The 18,950-nt window shown below is 33.9% G+C and overlaps 1 protein-coding gene across 1 annotated transcript; it reads left to right on the top strand.

The window, feature by feature from the left end:
* Positions 1-13,019: 13,019 nt before the first annotated feature.
* Positions 13,020-17,098, top strand: ubtd1b (ubiquitin domain containing 1b; the record flags this gene model as incomplete). Its single annotated transcript, XM_042768254.1, has 2 exons — positions 13,020-13,404; positions 15,309-17,098. Coding segments are annotated over 2 exons (768 nt in total), but the record flags the coding sequence as incomplete, so codon positions are not given.
* Positions 17,099-18,950: the final 1,852 nt, after the last annotated feature.

The raw sequence follows: 18,950 nt of genomic DNA, 5'->3' as shown, positions 1-18,950 counted from the left end.
CCGCGAAAGGAGTTTTTTTCTTTTTTTTATGTCACAAAAAGTACAAAACATTATTTAACAGATAAGATCATTTGAGATAAAGAAGAAATAACAATAATAATACAGTAATAAACATCAAAGACGAACAAACGATTTTTTTTAATTTATCGTTTTCAGAATTTATTTATTTATTTGTTTTTTGTAATCAAGTACATCTTAAGGTTGACTTGTGGTTTTAAATGTAGCTAAAATAATTTAAATAATAATTATTTCGTTTTGTTTTTCATAAAAACGTGGGTTTTGTAAATAAAGTAAAAAATAAATAATAATTAAAATGTCCACTTTGTCCATTAAAAATGTTATGTCCAGTTTAAAATGACTCTAAAATGACTATATAATAGCTATAAAAATAAATATGTTTAATATTACAATGAAAGAAAACGTCTTTGCATAAATAGCTCAAACGCACAGAGTGCAGTAAGAGCCTTTTTAAAATGATGGAGACGTCAATATCTGAACGCGTATCGTTCGCGAGGACAAGCAGAGCTCGAAATATCAATAGCCTACTTTCTGATACTAATGTTGCATGGTCTCACATAAATTATCGATCTAAAGCGTTGTATTATTTTATTTCACTTTATTAGATTTTATTTTTACACTTAGCAAAACGCTGCGTAAGACAGGAACTATTTTTCTGCTGCTCCGAACACTTCTTCTTTTTTTTCCATTTTTTTCCCTAAACTGTTTTAATAGTAGTTTTAATGCTTTGTCTAGATTTTAGGCTTTTTAAAAAAAATCTATTTTCTTGTTGTTTTATCACTGGAGTCTTCCCTTTAATACATTAGAGTCCACTGTCTGCATCTTCTGAGTGGAGTTCGAAGGCTCCCTCTAACGGAGGGGCTCTGGTGGAGTCACGTGGTCAGAGTGCGCGTGCGCGATGTGCGTCAGTAACGTGAACTAGTTGGAAACACCAGAGGGGGGGAAAGGTAGACTAGCGAGAGATAAAGAGCAGAGGTAGGTTTGCGACGCAGAAATGATTTGATACACCACGAAGTACCGTAAGTGCGAAACAGTCTACAGATCTCGCTGATGTTGTTTCTCTTTCTTTTTAGACTGGATCGATGACTTCAGGATAAAGCTCGTGTTCTTGGCTAGCCGCTGTAAGTTAGCTAGTTAGTTAGACTTCCCTTTACTGCGCGTGCTGTTTCCGTTTGGGAAATCAAATGATAACAAAGCAGGAGTGAATATACATGCTGCTGTCTTGAGATGTGGCCTGCGTTTGATTGACAGTCATGGGAGGATGCGTGGGGACGCGGCTCGAGGACGCAGGGCAAACCCTGCACGAGAAAGCATCGCAAACGTGGAGGTGAGAGTCTCGCTCTGTGTGTCTGGGACGTTTGCATGCTTGTTTGTCTCTGTGTGTGGCTTTTCTTGAAAACATGCAAATATCAGTTGCATTGACTTAACCTGATGTGGGATCAAAAGACAAAAAAACAAACAAAAATGCCACGATATTATCATATGGCGAGTAGTGCCGTCAAACGATTAATCGCGATTAATCGCATCCAAAATAAACGTTTGTTTACATAATATATATGTGTGTATACCGTGTATATTTATTAAGTGTATATATATATATATATATATATATATATATATATATATATATATATATATATATATATATATTAGGGCTGTCAAATGATTAATCACGATTAATCACATCCAAAATAAAAGTTTTGTTTACATAAATATATGTGTGTATACTGTGTATATTTTATTATGTATAAATAAATACACACACATGCATGTATATATTTAAGTACATGTAAATATGTTTACATATTAAATATATTTATATATAATATAAAATATAGGAATATAAACGTATATACATGTAAATATTTTCTAAATATATAAATTTATGTGTGTGTATTTATATATACACGTAATAAATATACCCTGTACACATACATATATTATGTAAACAAAACTTTTATTTTGGAGGTGTGATTAATCGTGATTAATCATTTGACAGCCCCTAATATAATATATATATATATATATATATAATATATATATATATATATATATATATATATATATATATATATATATTATATATATATATACAACACATGCATGCATATATTTAAGAAAAATATGTTGTTTATATATATATATATATATATAATATAAGAATATAAATATATATAAATGCATATACATGTAAATACTTTCAAAATATATAATGCATGTGTGTGTATTTATATATATGCATATTATACACAGTACACACACATATATTATGTAAACAAAAACTTTTATTTTGGATGCGATTAATCGCGATTAATTGTTTGACGGCACTAATTGCGAGGTATTATATGTGAACTTACGAATGATATGCCTGTGTACTTAGATGTGTGTCAGACTACCATAAGCTTCCCATTAAGATAATAGGATGGTATTTTTTTCTAAAGAATGTTTGTTTTCTCATGCAAGGATTTTTCGAAGGCTGCACTTAAAATTATTTTACTTGTTAATTAATTATTTAATTAGCAATTATTAAAAATATGTATATCGTGGATGTATTGATTCCCACAATATATCAAAACAAAAAAAGTGCCATGGTATTGCACATGCATGCACATTATTTTATATGTTTGCACTACTGGTATTCTTTGAAATATATTGATTACATGTAAATACCATGTTTTGTGTGTGTATGTATGTATGTATGTATGTATGTATGTGTGTATATATATATATATATATATATATATATATATATATATATATATAATATATATATATATATATATATATATATATATATATATATATATATATATATATCTCTATCTCAAAGTGCAATAGTTTTACAGTATATTTTTTGTAAGAGATGTTATTTTCATACTACCTTACTCCAAAATAATGAAGTTTTGCAAATTTGGCAGCAACATTTACGACCACCGGCAAAATGTTACCATGTTTTTGGACATGTTTCCATGTTACACAAAGGTATTTTAAACATCGAAGCTCATAAATATGTGAACTTATCATATATAGTACACCTATAATACTTTTTATATGTATCAAAGTATATGCTTACAATCACTGTACCACAGTATCACCACAATTATGCAATAATTTATTGTAACTGTGCTTAAAATGTGCACATTTCAGATGTATTGAGAGCAACACGTCACACTTCTGCTTTTTCTTGTTGTTGAAGTTCCACTTCCCTTTACTGCCTCGGGTCTCCAGCAATCATACGAATGGTTTAAATGTTAAATAAGATATGTTTTCTAACACTAGTGTGTTTCTTTGTCACGGTATGTAGGTCTGTTTGTTGATGTGGTAATATGGGCCCTTAGACACATTATCTACTCATATGCTGTATATCTGTTTTTTCTTCTCTTGTGTGCATGTTGGAGCTGGCAGTCGTGTCCCGTCTCGGGGCATGTCTCTGCATGTTTGCTCCATGTGACCGTCGTGCCTGTTGTTTTTGCGTTTACCGTAAGCTGTAGTGAATCATAATCGGATAGAAAGCCCCAACTTTTTGTTTCTGTTGAAGGAAACCATTGCATGATGTCGGTGACATGTTTGACTTCTATCTGTGAAAGTCTAGTGGCCACAGACGTCTTGCAGTGTGTTTTAGTGTTATCTGTGCTTCAGCATATTGTGTGTGTCTTGCTTTGAACTGGAGATAAGATTTTCATTGATACGTGGGCTGTTTATTACGTGATCGTTGCCTGAAAAACAATGCATCTCTCCAATTTGTTTCTGCAGCAGGGCAAATTTGGGGAGATTTATTAAATAACACTGATTCATTCTCAAGAGAGATATCAGCTCTAAACAATAATGAAAATAATTAGCTATAAGTTTTACAACCCAGCACCCAAAACACAATCAGAACACTCCAATGCAGCCTCCATTCTTTGCGAAAGATGGATAAAAGCGTGCACGGGAAACAAAAAAGGCTAACGAAATCCACAGAGATGCCGATTCGCACCGGACTAATATTATCACAGGACCTCGGTGTTCGGCGAAATATGGTAGGTCATTTGCGGGGGAATTTTTACTTTACATATTACAGACATGGCCGATTCGCACGGGATTACGATCACAGACAACCTCTGCAATTATTACAAATGACTGGAGGTCACCACACTTTAAAAAATGATTTTAACAGTAAAAGACTGTAAACATGTTACAGTAAAACCCTGTTAACAGTATGAATAAATGTAATTAAATTGAATGTAATTTTACAGTAAAATACTGTTACAAATATGGTTTTTGGAAGTAAAAAAGAAAAAGTCATTGTATAATTTACAGTGAAAAAACGTAAATTGACACTCCCAGAATTCCCTGCATGACACTTCATATTTGATTTTTTGTTGTTGTTGTTGAAATATCATGTGTCTTCTTAGTATTTTCTTATCAGTCGTGTACATTAGGGTTTAATCTTACATCTAATGATGTTAGATTAATGTTTATTGCATTATTTCAGCATCGTGAGTCACCATGATGGGGATTAGTGTTTGTGTGGATAAGACTGTGCATCTTCTATATATAAGTATTGCCCTCCTCCGCTCGTAGAAAAAACGGTTTGTGATATGCTTTGGTTCATCATGTGACTTTCATCACCAGCAGTTTTTGGAGGTTATCAGTGCATTACAATGGTTCAAAACAGATATTAATACTACAGTATGTTGGTTTATTAACATTACAGCAGTTAATGAAATACGGTATTTTATTGTGAATTTAAGTTAAGTTTGTAAAACCTAAAATGTTGCTACCATATTTTTTCACGGTGAAGTTCTGGCAACCACAGCTTCCGGTATTTTACCGTAAATGTCACCGATTTTTTTTTTTTTTTTTTTTTACAGTACAGGTAATACTAATCCCGTGCGAATAGGGCTTTTGTTGTATTTTGTGGCACAGAAACCGAATGTCATATAAATGCATTTTACAGCACTTTCACAACAACTGAACCAGTTCTGAGGAAGAGTCGCGCATCATTCTGTGATGCTGCAGAAGGAATCACGGAATCCAGTCATAAAAACGGAAATCTACAGTTTAACGCGGAATGTCACGGAATTTGTCAAATTTTGAATGAATTAATCAAAAGTAGGTCATTACACTTGAATCAAATCGCGATATGGACTAATATCTGTAAATATTAAGCCGGAAGAGTCGATTTAAATATGAATCCTGTGCGTCTCTGTTAATGAATGGCGCAGAAGTGCGATTTCGTTTATTACACACACAGAAGCGCGCGTGAATAAAGGTATTCACAGCAACCCGTCAAAATAAAATTCCGGTTTAATTTAAAGACAAGTATTTGCCAAAAATGTATTTCTATTGTTCAGCAGAATGTATATATATAGCCTACTACTAAAAAGAAACAAACATTATTTTTTAAGGAATAATCAAAAAAAAATGTCTTCCATGTTTTAATTTTAATAGTAAAACCCCTTTGTTTACCAAAAAAATAAAGTTTGCTTAATTTTCAATAATTAAATTATAAATTAATGTTTTATGCCTTCATTTGATAACCTGAAAAATAAAAATACACAACAGAATTTCTGAGGGGGAAAAACATTTCATAAGGCTATTTTAAGAAAAAATGTAATAAATTAAGTTGTTTTATGCATTTAAATAATTAGACATGCTAAAACACAGAATTATGTAACAATAAAACACGTTGAAGAAAAAAAAAATTCATAGAGCCCTAAATGTAATTTTTGTTAAACTTTTAGGGCTGCACGATAATGGTTAAACTGATAATCACAATTATTAATAAGGATTATTCTATCCTGCTGAAAAAAAAAAAAAAAACTGCTAAAACCAGCCTAAACTTAGCTGGTTGTTCCAGCTGGTCTCCCAGCCTGACCAGCTAAGGAAGTGGTCAAAACCCCTCTAAAACCAGCCTTCTGACCAGCAAAGACTGGGCTGGATGACCAACTAAAACCAGTCAACCAGCTTTGTTTTTTTTTTTTTTTTTTTAAATCAGCAGGGAAATGCAGTAACATTTCATGTTTCCTTTAACCAACCTCCACTGACTATACACTGACTTCATTTAACCAGCTATGATAATACAAACTCATGATTTGGTTAGTGTTTTGTCATCTGTATTCACATTACATTTTCTAAGTGACAATTTGATCTCAAATGAGAAAAAGCCACTCAGATCGCACAGTAAATCTGCTCAAAGATCGTTAATACACACTGAAAACTAACATTGCCATGCCTTTTTCAACACGAAAACTGGTAAAAACTTTAGAAACTCTTAATATAAATTCCCATAATTCCATTTTATGTACATTTTCCCCATTGTATTGTCACAGGTAGGAAAAGCACATTTATTCCTCAAACACAATAAATCCATTACTGAAACTCAGTGAAAGTTTGATCAGGGCACATTTGGTAACACAAACAGTACAAATGGCTTGTGAATAAACACACATTGTCTATATGACACTTTCATGTAAGCAGAATATCGCTGTGGAGAGATCGATAAACTCGTATGTTTTCATATCATCATCATCAGCGCTTGTTCCGCCATCAGTGAGCGCGCACAGGGTTGCCAGATTGCACAAATTAAATAAAACACCAGGCAGAAAGTGTATCCTTAAAGGAGAAAAGCTCTGTTTCGGTGCTTAAAGCTCTTCACATCTGGCAACCACAATCATGAACGCTAGTGAAGACTTGTTAGCAATGCAAGATAACGCAAATGCCAAATTAAAAACACGTTTCAGGATAAATAACGAGCGGTCAATATCGTGACGATTATTTTTAATTAATCGAGAAAGGTGGATATCGTTATCGAGATTAAAATACGATTAATCGTGCAGCCCTATGAAAATGTATATGTTTCATGATTTTAATTGCTTTTTGATCAATACAGTTTAATTTAACCATTAAAAAGGAGTCAAGAAAAATTAAAACAGAAAAAAAAACAGAATTTGGAAAAAAATTAAACTGATTTCATAGGGCCCTAGAAGCGGGAAGATCTCATGAGGAGGATCCGTCGCTGCGTGTGATGAGTGTGTGAATGTAATGAGAGAATCACATGAGAAGAAAGCAACTTTACTGGGCACCTTAGAGCTTTAAGACAACAAGAGAGCCATTTACATGTGATTTGATTGAGGTGCTGAACTTTGACAGTCACATTCTGCATTACACACCCACATTTTCTCTCGTTGTTGTGGCATGCTTAGTTTTATGAATATGGAACATAAAGATAAAGTGGAATTGGCTCTTTGACTTGACTAGATCACATGCTCTTTCCATCTACGTTGCGAAAGATCTAGTTATTTTTAAAATGTGCAGACTAGTCTTCAAGTGTTCAAACCGTATCAAAGAGCGGCGTTGTGACAGCCAATGAAATCACGAGAAAATAAAAGAAACGAGCATCGAGCACTTGGCTTCTGGGAATGTTTAAAGCTTCAGTTTTGGAGTTCCTCACATTGTCAGTGGTCTCTTTTATTTGACCAAAGCACTGGATTCTGTAAACAGCAATTCATCTACATTTCTCTGCCTGTCACTTTGAAAGCCCTTTATTGGATTAACCTTATAAATACAGTAACATATTTGATACACCGGCCTCTAAATGATCAACACGATTAAAACTTTGCTGAGAAACGCCTTGCACACAATCGTCTGATTGATAATTTAAACTTTTTTTTTTTAAAGTGTAAATGTACAAACAACCAGCTCATGATTCACGTCTTTTTGCTGTCAAATCTTTATAAAGTAAATGTAACAACTTTGATATTGTTAGTAATATTTCAAGATGAACTGGCTTTACTTGATTATCCAGACTTTTTTTTTTTTTTTTTTTTTTTTTAAGAGTATCAAATATGATTATCAGGCTTTTAAAGGAACATTTATTTCTTCATCTCTCAATCATCATTGTATTGTGTTACATTATGATTTGATAATGAGACTAAGCATTTAAAAATCATCTCGCTAAGACATATTTTAGAGAGATAGAGTGACATGATTTTATCTTACATTTTGTTCTATTAGCATCTGCACCAAACTTTATATTTTTGCGCAGTTTGGGCCTCTGAATAAAATTGAGTATGAGCTCCATAATCTCACTAAATCATATTTAATGAGCCTGATGTATCAAACATGATACTCAACTCAACTCAAAAAGCACATTTGGAAACTTTTAATAATTAGTCTATAGGTTCTATAAACTTTGCATTTCAAATTTGAGACTATAATTCTTTTATATGACATTCTTTACGGTGTTAAGCTGGTTTCGAGGACCAGACTTACTGTAATATTTGCATCCTGCCTAAGTTTCTAAATGTTGATGATACTCATCCACTCCCTCCATCGTTGTAATGTCAGGTGGAGCGAAGCATTCTGGGTGGAACGGCAATATAAATCACACAATGTGTCCTGATGGTTATTTCTTATAATCATGTGTTTGGGTGAAAGGTGTTTATTTGAATAGTTGGCACCAGTCAAAGCAGCGTGAAGATGGGAAAGCACCGAGTCACCCACGATCTCACCATCAGTGTGGACTTCCTTATTTCTGTAGCAGGTTTATTGCTAGAGTTGATTGCTCAGGCAAGCATCACCGTTACTATTGTTCACACTAAGTGTTCTGGGAAGTTTAATGCGGGTTAAACTGCTGCTAAATCTTCTAAACATTACTTATTGGACATATTTGCATTCGTGGTATCTGTAGCCTTATAGTTTCTTGGTGGTTTTCTGGAAGCCTTGTTAATAAATAACATGAAGCCGACATTATACTGTACCGTGGTTGAGTGATGTACCCCGATATATCAGACAATATACGGAAAATATAGCAGCGCTCATTCTCAGTCTTCATTAGTTCAACAGTTCTGTCTTAAAACAGAAAGACAAACTTTTGCAATCAGCAAATCTGTGTTTCTGTCATTTAAACAAGTCTTTGAATATCCAACTAGAGGCTGAAGTTAGTGAACAAACTCTGATTTTGGCTTGATAAAGCCAAAATGGGCAGCTTGAGGCAAAAGAAGCCAGATTACGTCTCTGTTTGGTGTTTTGGAGCTGGCCCTGCCACAAAAAAAGGGGGCTGCACGATTATGACAATAATTGTAATTGCGATTATTAATTACGATTATCACAATTTACATTGAATGATGTTTATACCATTGTTTGATGCAACTGCATGCCGTATTTTCATATGAAAATAAACAAGCTGAAAACACTCTAACTAAAAGTGCTTTTCTATAGTATTAAGCTTCAAATGTCAACTATACATCGGATTTGGTTTCTTCTTTAAATTATAAAAAAGTAAAAATATGAATGGTATTATAATGTTATACTAAAACTAAAATTAAAATAATGGGAAAAACCCTTAAGATAACATGTAGAAAGAAAAAAACACATCTTAAGCACGCAGAATAACATAAGTGGACTTTGAACGATTAATTGCCGCTTTGAGCGATTTCGTAATTGTGGCATCCATAATTGTAATCGCGATTTAGAAATTCGATTAATCATGCAGCCATTATAGTAACTGTTTTCATAATATTTTTCTATACCTTATTGTAAGCAAATTACAGGCAATAAAAAAAATCAGGTTTGTAGGTGTTCAGGGCCAGAAAAATTGCATAAACTAAAATTGCATGGTCTTCATCAAAAATAGAGTGATCCTTGTGAAAGATGCAATGAGTGATTTTCTCGTTTTTGATGGAATAACATTAAAGACAGACAGCGGCTGGTAAAATAATGCACGAGTCCAATGTAATGATCCATATTCGATTTCTATCAACAGTTTGTTCACCTGAGACATAGAAGACTGTTGTCGAGGATATTTGACAGGAATTGGAGTGTTTTGGTCCATTTGAGCGATAGAAGAAGCAAAAGTGAACGCACCTCTGGGTTTGCGCGGTGTCAGAGATGCGACGCGGTAGGGCTGCACAATTAATCGAATTTCTAATCGCAATTATAATTATGGATGGCACAATTACGTAATCGCTCAAAACGGCAATTAAACGTTCAGAATCCACTTATGTTATTCTGCGTGCTCAAGATGTGTTTTTTTTCTTTCTACATGTTATCTCAAGGGTTTTTCCCATTATTTTAATTTTAGTTTTAGTATAACATTATAATACCATTCATATTTTTACTATTTTATAATTTAAAGAAGAAACCAATCCGATGTATAGTTGACATTTGAAGCTTAATACTATAGAAAAGCACTTTCAGTTAGACTGTTTTCAGTTTGTTTGTTCATATAAAAATACGGCATGCAGTTACATCAAACAATGGTATAAACATCATTCAATGTAAACTGTGATAATCGTATTTAATACAATCAAATATGGCCGCTTAGCTATGCAGTGAAAATTAAATGTATGCTTTTTATTTTATTTTTTTGTAAATGTTACTGTTTGAAAATTTATAACAGTATGCTGGCTTACTCAAGCCAACATAATAAACATTTAATGCCACAAATCTCAGGTATAGCATTGGCAGATATAAAGTGACAACTAATTTATGGTGATATTATGTTAGTAGTCTGTTGTACTGTTATAAAGATCTCACTGATTTACATTTACAGGTATTTAATCCTACTGTTTGGCCATATAAATATCAGCATCTGCACCAGATGGCTTATTGTTGCTCTTTTTAGGCCTCTGAATAAAATTGAAGTGTTTCAGTTGTTAAAAATGCTGTAATAGGAATTTGTAATAGTATTTTTCTTAAAATTAGGATTATGTCAAGTTCTGATTTTTTTTGTTGTTGTTGTTCAAATTACTTTTACGATTTTTACAACGTCAAATTATTGTGAATTAAACTAAATGTAAATGAAATTCTGAAGAACGTATCATTTATTATCTTGTTTCTTCTAGTTGTTTCTAAATTATGACTGCTTTTGATATAAAAATCCTACCAACAATTATAAGTGGATCTCATGGATCATTATAAAATAAAAAATGACCATTTAATCACTTGATTTCTTTATTTTTGGTAGCATTAGGGCTGCACGATTATGACAAAAATCACAACTGTCGATTATTCCCTTGAAACTGTAATTACGATTATCACAGTTTACATTGATGTTTTGAGGCAACTGCATGCCGATTTTTATATGAAAATAAACAAGCTTAAAACTCTCTAACTGAAAAAACTTTAGTGCTTTTCTATAGTATTAAGCCTCAAAGGTCAACTATACATCGGATTGGTTTCTTCAAATTATAAAATGGTAAAAATATGAATGGTATTATAATGTTATGCTAAAACTAAAATTAAAATAATGGGAAAACCCTTAAGATAACATGTAGAAAAAAAAACGCATCTTAAGCACGCAGAATAACATAAGTGGACTTTGAACGATTACGCAATTGCGATTAGAAATTCGATTAATTGTGCAGCCCTAGATAGCACACATGGTTTTTGTTTGTGATAACCATTACTCTGGAATAGCATGTTAACTTTCCTCCAGCCGGCAGGAGCGACTAGAGAGTCCCGAGCCGTTTTAATCCGGTCTGAATCAAAGACATCTGTTTTTCCCACACAGTTTGCAAAAATGACTAAGTAGATGATTTTTTTTTTTGGGTCCTCTGAGAAATCTAATCCCGTCCAGACAGGAAAGTCTGATGTTGTGGTGTGTTATTGTTTTTAACATTGCTTCTCATTTATTTTAACCCCGTCAAATATTTAAATATACATAATTTGTTATTGGAGCTTAAAAACGGATATAACAGAACTGCTTTTTTTTTTTTTTTTTTTTAATGAACTGTAATTTGATTCTTTTTGCAACGTCTGCACTTTGAACTGGATTGAATGACTATTTAACAATAATATTTGTAGACTGTTGTTGATAATGTGGACTGTTCGCTTCAGCCCTAATGCAAACACTCAGAGTCTGTGTGTGTTGTAATCTTAATATGGGCCGTGTCCTAATCACCGTGTGTTGGGCTCAACATTTGATTGTTGATTGAAAACAGCAGCTCTGTTTGACCGGATGACTTCAGGATTGTTGATGGATGAAGGCTGTTTTTGTTTTTTTTGCCTGAAGTGATCAGTCATTGGAGAGGGCAGTATTTGCAGACAAACAGTCATAAATACTTGTTCAGTCATGTGAATACGAGGGTGTGTATAGTTTACTTCTGCTTTTTATTTGACTTACTGTACTCAAATCTATCATCGTATCTCTTAATTTTATATGTAGTCAGGTACAATTAATTATATTTAATAATGCATACAGTAATTGGACCAAACGATATGTAAGCTTGATGTATAACTATCTCGTATAGAGCACCAAGGCTGCATTTCTTCGATTAAAAATACATTAAAAACAGCAATATTGTGAAATATTATTACAATTTAAAATAACTGTCTTCTATGTGAATATATTGTAAGATGTAATTTATTTCTGTGATGCGCAGCTGTATTTTCAGCATCATTACTCCAAGCTTCAGTGTCACATGATCTACAGAAATCATTTTAACATGCTTGAGAAACATTTCTGATTATTAGCAATATTGAAAACTGTTGTGCTGCTTGCTGTATTATTATATATATTTTTTTTGGAAAACAATGCATTTTCAGGATTTTTGATGAATAGAGAGTTCAAAATAACAGCTTTTTATTTTTAATGTAAGTCTTTTGTAACGTTATAAATGTCTTTTGATCATTTTAATGCATCCTTGCTGAATGAAAGTAAGTATTAATTTATTTAAAAGGTAGTGTATGTGTGTAAATATTTGTTTTTTATTAAATTATTATATTTTTGTAGCCATAGGTGACAGAATATGCTCTTTCTAGTTTAATGAAGTTGACGTTTTCCTCCCCAGTGTTCCATTACACTATAATGCACTAAATGTCAATTCTTGTTTATTACACTCGTTTATTGCTTTTACATCACACCCAGTCTCCTGTTTGTTGCCCAGTTAAGACATTAGTGAAAGTACTGATGGAAAATACTAATGGAAAGTTTCGTCGGCCTGCATTAGTGAAGTCATACATGCTTTTGCCGTGGAACCGCATGTACGTTTGATTTGAAACTAACCTCATCATAATTCACTGGAATAGTACAATTCTGGCATAAATACTGTGGTCTTCTCTTTGATCCTCGTGAATCATCAAAGCCGTCCTACAGCCGTTATTCCAGGAAATGCTGCATAGCCTACACTTCTCACACATTAGTGGTCATTCTCACCTTATATGTGTCTATAGGTCGTAATGAGCCACTGAAGAAAGACAAGCTGAAGTGGAAGAGCGATTACCCCATGACGGAGGGCCAGCTCCGCAGTAAGAGAGATGAGTTTTGGGACACGGCTCCAGCGTTCGAGGGGCGCAAGGAGATCTGGGACGCCCTGAAAGCTGCCGCTGTGGCTCTGGAGTGTAACGATCATGAACTGGCTCAGGCTATCGTGGACGGAGCCAGCATCACTTTACCACACGGTGAGAGTCATTACACTGGCGTGCCGGGTCACCGATTGGTTGTGATGAAACCAGCTTTGTCTGTGGAACAGAAAATGAGAAATGTTCAGGTTGCTCTTTTTTATTAACCGAATGCAGTGACGAGGTGCTATATTGTGCAATAAGCTAAATTTAATTTACTATTTTTTCTGGGGGAAAAAAAGTCCAAATTGGGGCAAAAACCTTTATTTTACTGTTTTTATTAACAGCACATTATGCAAAATTACATGCAACTAACCATAACAATAACAAACCCTAATCCTGACCCTGCAATAAGTGTGTTGTTAATTAATATTGCTCAGTACTTAATTGTATAATTACACTTTAATAAGGCCTCCTTAAAACAAAGTGTAACCCAAAATTGCATTGTTGAGAGAAAAAGAAACGGTTGCATTAGTGCTTAAGTCACATTTTATTATTATGTTCTGAAATTATGTAAAATATCAAATACATGCTAAAATATACAAACACTATAAGCATGTATTTTAGTTTCCCTCGTTTCATAAAAATTCTTCAAATTAATAAGTAAAAGAGGAAGAATAAAAAAATTTTAATTATGAAGTACACAAATTATAATGACATTCATTAGAAACAATATCTACTTAATTGAACAATTATACTGTAATAAGGATTTCTTAAAATAAAGTGTAAAAATTGCATTATTGAGAAAAAAAAGTTGCATCAGTGCTTAAGTCAAATTTTATTATTACGTATAGAAATAAAGTAAAATATCAGTAAATAAAATGCAAACATTTACAAACACTATAAACGTATATCAGTTTCCCTCATTCCACAAAAAATCCTTTAAATTAATAAGTAAACAGAACAAGAATTAAAAAAAAAATGTAATTATGAAGTACACGAATTATATTGGCATGCATTATAAACAGTATTTATTTCAAACACCAAAAGCCTAAATGAATTTGAACTGGCATCTGTGAAATGTGCTAAACAAATAAACCTGACTTGCCTTACCATGCCTGTCAGGCCCAAACTGTGCTCAGGGTTGAATATGAAGAGAGATTAAAAACCGAAACACAAGAAATCAAAGATTTTTGTACAAACGCACAAACCAGTCAATTCTTGCTTCTGTTGCACTGACCGATATTTACCCTCATTTACATACAAAAAAACCCACAGAAGGTGAGACATGAGTATTTGGGAAGAGAAACGAGAGTCCATCTGTTGTCCAGTGGAATAACTTATACGATATTGTTAAAATAGTAGTGAAATTATTATTTACATATATATATATATATATATATATATATTTAGGTCAGCATCTCATTAAATAAAGGTTAAAGGTTAAATGGCCTAATCCAAGTGTATGGGTGGATCGCTCGTTTGTCATGAATCCAAATGTTTCCATATTCACACTGTAACGTTTGGGTTGCAATACTTGTTATTTATTATGTAAATAAGGGTTTTATAGTTCACTCATGTCTCAATATCCACGTTAACCACAGCCTTTACATGCGCAAGATGCTTGGGAATAGTTTTGAATAATTGCAGCACGTTTCAGATTCAATTTAAGCTTACTTCGCAAATTACATTGCGATTGGTCGAATGACAAAAGATCCAAAGATCAAAGTATTTTGAAATGTTTGATTCCTTGACTTTCAGGAATCTTTGACCATTTTCAAATATTTTAATGTTTTCTGTATTTTTATTTTTTTTAATCAAATAAACATTTATCCTTTTAAATACCCTACTGTTTTTTTTTATTTTCTTTATTGTTCCAGAGGGGAAGTTTTCACCATAATGAAGAAGTTTTTAATGACATGAAACCAAAGAAATGACAACACACATCAGCCCTCATTGTTATTTATATCTGTAGCACTTTATTTCCCGTCACTTACAATTGTTTGATCTTCCAATCCCTCCAGGATCGCTGACCGAGTGTTACGACGAACTCGGCAACCGATACCAGCTACCCGTTTATTGCCTGGCTCCTCCTGTCAACCTGATTTCGGAAAGAAGTGAGGAAGATCTATCGGACAACACTGAGCCCCCGACGACACAGAAGAAAGAGTTCCAGCTGAAGGTGCGGCTCTCCACCGGCAAAGACCTGCGTCTGAACGCCAGCATGACCGACTCCATCGGCCTGCTGAAAAAGCAGCTACAAGCTCAAGAGAACATTGAGCTGGCTCAGCAGCGCTGGTTCTTCTCTGGAAAGCTCCTCACAGACAAGACCCGCCTGCAGGACACCAAGATCCAGAAGGATTTTGTCATCCAGGTCATCGTGAACCAGCCGACACCAAACCAATAAGACGGAGCGGACAAAAGGGATAAAGGACCAAACCACAACATCTGAAAGAGCGTCGAACCATAAAACGTTTTGCACAAAAATGAATCAAGACAAGCGTCTTGATCCTGCTGTTTTAAAATGCTCACAGCTGTAATCGAACATCTGGAAAAACGAATAAACCAAATGCAACGGATCGCATCTGTACTGACTTTGAGCAGAAGTGCCAACGTGAATTCTGTAGCGAAGCACACTGATTTGAGTCTCTTGATTATGCATATCCTGCAAAATACCTTTATGATCCTCTGGAAGTGATCTCCCCTCTTTTAAGCTGCGTGAACTTCACATGAGCTTCATTTTGCACACTTGAGTATCTTAGAATAGTCGTGCCTTCAAACAAGAGTAGATGGTTCCTAAATGCTGTTTTTATTTCGCTTGCGTTCGGTCACTTTCACAGGCTTATGACGTCTGGCGTCTTTGAGCACAACACGGTGCTTTTCTATGCAATCTCAAAACCGGAAAAAGACGCTGATATCGTTCATCCGATGCTCGCTGGAGGCCGGTGACGCGAGGCAGTGCTTAAACGCTCGCTGTGTAAATGGAGTGCACAAAGACACATTAAACACACAGCGACGCCACACATCTTCATCGGCCTCCGTGCCCTGTAGATTACAGATCATCGTGTAGATGAAACCGTACTGCTGCCTCCTCTAAGAGAAGAATGGACACACTATCAGTTTAATGGCTGTTCGACTTCCTCTTCCTCTTTTATAGTGCTGTTATGTTGTAAGCGCTCAGGCTGCAATCAGATATTGCTAGTATTTTGAGAGATTATATTCTGTACTATTCCGATCTTTACCTTGCTTTTCTAGTAACTTGGAGTAAGACTTTCTACTGATTCTTAAACCTTTATCAGTGGCATTACGAGGGTGTTATATTTTGGTTATAATTTAGCATCACTTTAAGAATGCATTCTGTAACATGTTCACAAACGTTTCTTGTACTAAAGGTTTTCTGCTCTTGATTATAACACCGTGTGACTCTCAGCGCACACCACACTGGTTAGAAACAGCTCATTACCTCACTAGCAACTGTTCCTCATTAGTCTAAGTCTCTGGCGTGCTCGTTACATGTTTCTCTTGTATCACGCTATTTCTTCTGCGCTGGGTTACTTTCTTTCTTTTGTTGTTTTTGAGCATTTTTTCTTATAAACAAATAGATTAACCTTTTTGGATGAGAGAAATCACATTCATTTATCATTGCAAATTCCTGCAAGTTTCAGTCACTATGCAAATTGCATCGTTTTGCATTCAAGTAATATTCCAGGATAATACAAGTTAAACTGTATCGAAACCTCTGTATTGCATCTACGACAAAAAATTATTTCCATAATTAATAAACTCCATAATTTAATGTTTATGCACTTGCAAATGTAAGTCCATGTGGTACTTTCTTTGGTAATGGACAGAATGCAGTCGCTTAAAGGGATTATTCACCACAAAATTTAAATTCTGGCATTAGTTACTCACCCTCAAGGTACAAACCTGTGGAACATAAAATAAAAAAATAAATAAATAAAATTGAATTTAAAAATTAAATTCCATAAAATGAAAGTCAGTGTGGTCCAGTGTTTTGTTTTTAAATAAAAAGTTTAAATTATGAGATAAAAGGTCATGCTTATGAGATAGAACATGAGATTAAAAAGTAATAATTATGAGAGAAAATGTTTGTTTGTAATTATGAGCTAAAAAGCAAAATTATGAAAAAAGTCTGAATTGTGATGTTCATAATTCTGACAAAGACTTCGACTTAAGTCAATATTATGACTGCTGTTATGATTGTGATACTATCTCAAAATTAAGTCAAAATTCATTCAAGTCATAAATCTGACAAACTGAATTCGATAATCTCAAATTGGGCTTATATTTGGACTTTTCACAAGTTTAAATTTTTGTCAGAATTATGATTAATTGAAATTGAGATCTCAGTTCCAACATTTCATAATTTTGATTTACCTAAAAAAATGTATCTCATCATTTTTAATTTTTATCTCATAACAAAAGCTGTAATAATAATAAAATGTGACTTATTTGTCCATAAAATGAAAGTCAATAGGGTCCATTGTAGTTTTGGACCCCAACAGTAGAAACATTTATATATCTTTTGTGCTTTGCAGAAGAAAGTAAGTCACACAGGTTTGGAACATGAGGGTGAGTAAATGATGACTATTTTTATTTTTGGGTGAACTATCGCTTTAACCTGGAATATTTCCAGTCCTTCACATTTTAAAGTTCTAGAAATAACATGGCATCACGGGCAAAAACCTTCAATCATGGTTTAGGACAAAGATGCACTCAGTACCTGCCATCATTTATGCGCGTCATGATTTACGTGCTTTGATAAGAAAGAAGCGGTGCACAGTAATATTGTGTACTCCTTAAATCCTGCATACTTCGCTGCCTTTTCCCCAGGTCTCTAGCTGTGTGAGCTCCAGCTGTCTGAAGGAGAGTGCATTCTCCTGTTCTTACTCGGCACAATATGAAACCATTATGCTGTTGTCCAAATAGATGCAGTGTTGCTGCTAATGATAGAGCCAAAGCAACAAGCCTTGATAGTTATTCTCTCATCGGCATCCGCTTCGTCTTTTTGTTAAACATGTCAGAAAAAAAAAAAACGAGTTATATGAAAAATGAATGGAAATAGATAGAAGATTATTACAGGGGTTATAGTGACAGTTCAGGTATAGCTCTGTGTTGTAGGTTCATCCACGTTTTACAAATGATTGTGATCAGGATGGTTTTAGATTTAAGGCGGTGAAGAGCAACCTTGCGGTTATTTTTGCAGTAATTATAGGCGCATGGTTTGATTCAGTTCTTCTGCATTCAATGTTTTATGTATTGTTTCTCTGTTTGAATGTATGTCTGATATGTATGATGTGGATTAAGGTTTCCAGATTTGACTGAGGAAGCTGCTGGGAAGCCATACATCTTTTTCAGCCCACTGTGTTGGGACGGTTTCGGGAGACTCACTTTGGACGTTTTTCTTTCAGATCCCAGATTATAAGAAGCCATTACATTTAACTCAAGCCTGCTGTGGGCCTGTGTATGGAAGCTCATTTCTGCAGCATAATAAAAAAAAAAATCATGCTTTACTAAATCATAATTGTGAGCAAGTATCTCAAAATTGAGATGCCAAGTCATTATGAGATAATAAAAAAATAAAAATAATAATAATTGAGATTACAAAGTAAAAAAAAAGAAAAGTTGTAATTGTCATGATGGAC

The sequence above is a fragment of the Cyprinus carpio genome, chromosome A12, assembly GCF_018340385.1.
Source record: "Cyprinus carpio isolate SPL01 chromosome A12, ASM1834038v1, whole genome shotgun sequence".
NCBI classification, from domain to species: Eukaryota; Metazoa; Chordata; class Actinopteri; order Cypriniformes; family Cyprinidae; genus Cyprinus; species Cyprinus carpio.
Note: the sequence above shows the minus strand (reverse complement) of the source record. Positions and strands in the feature narration are given on the sequence as shown.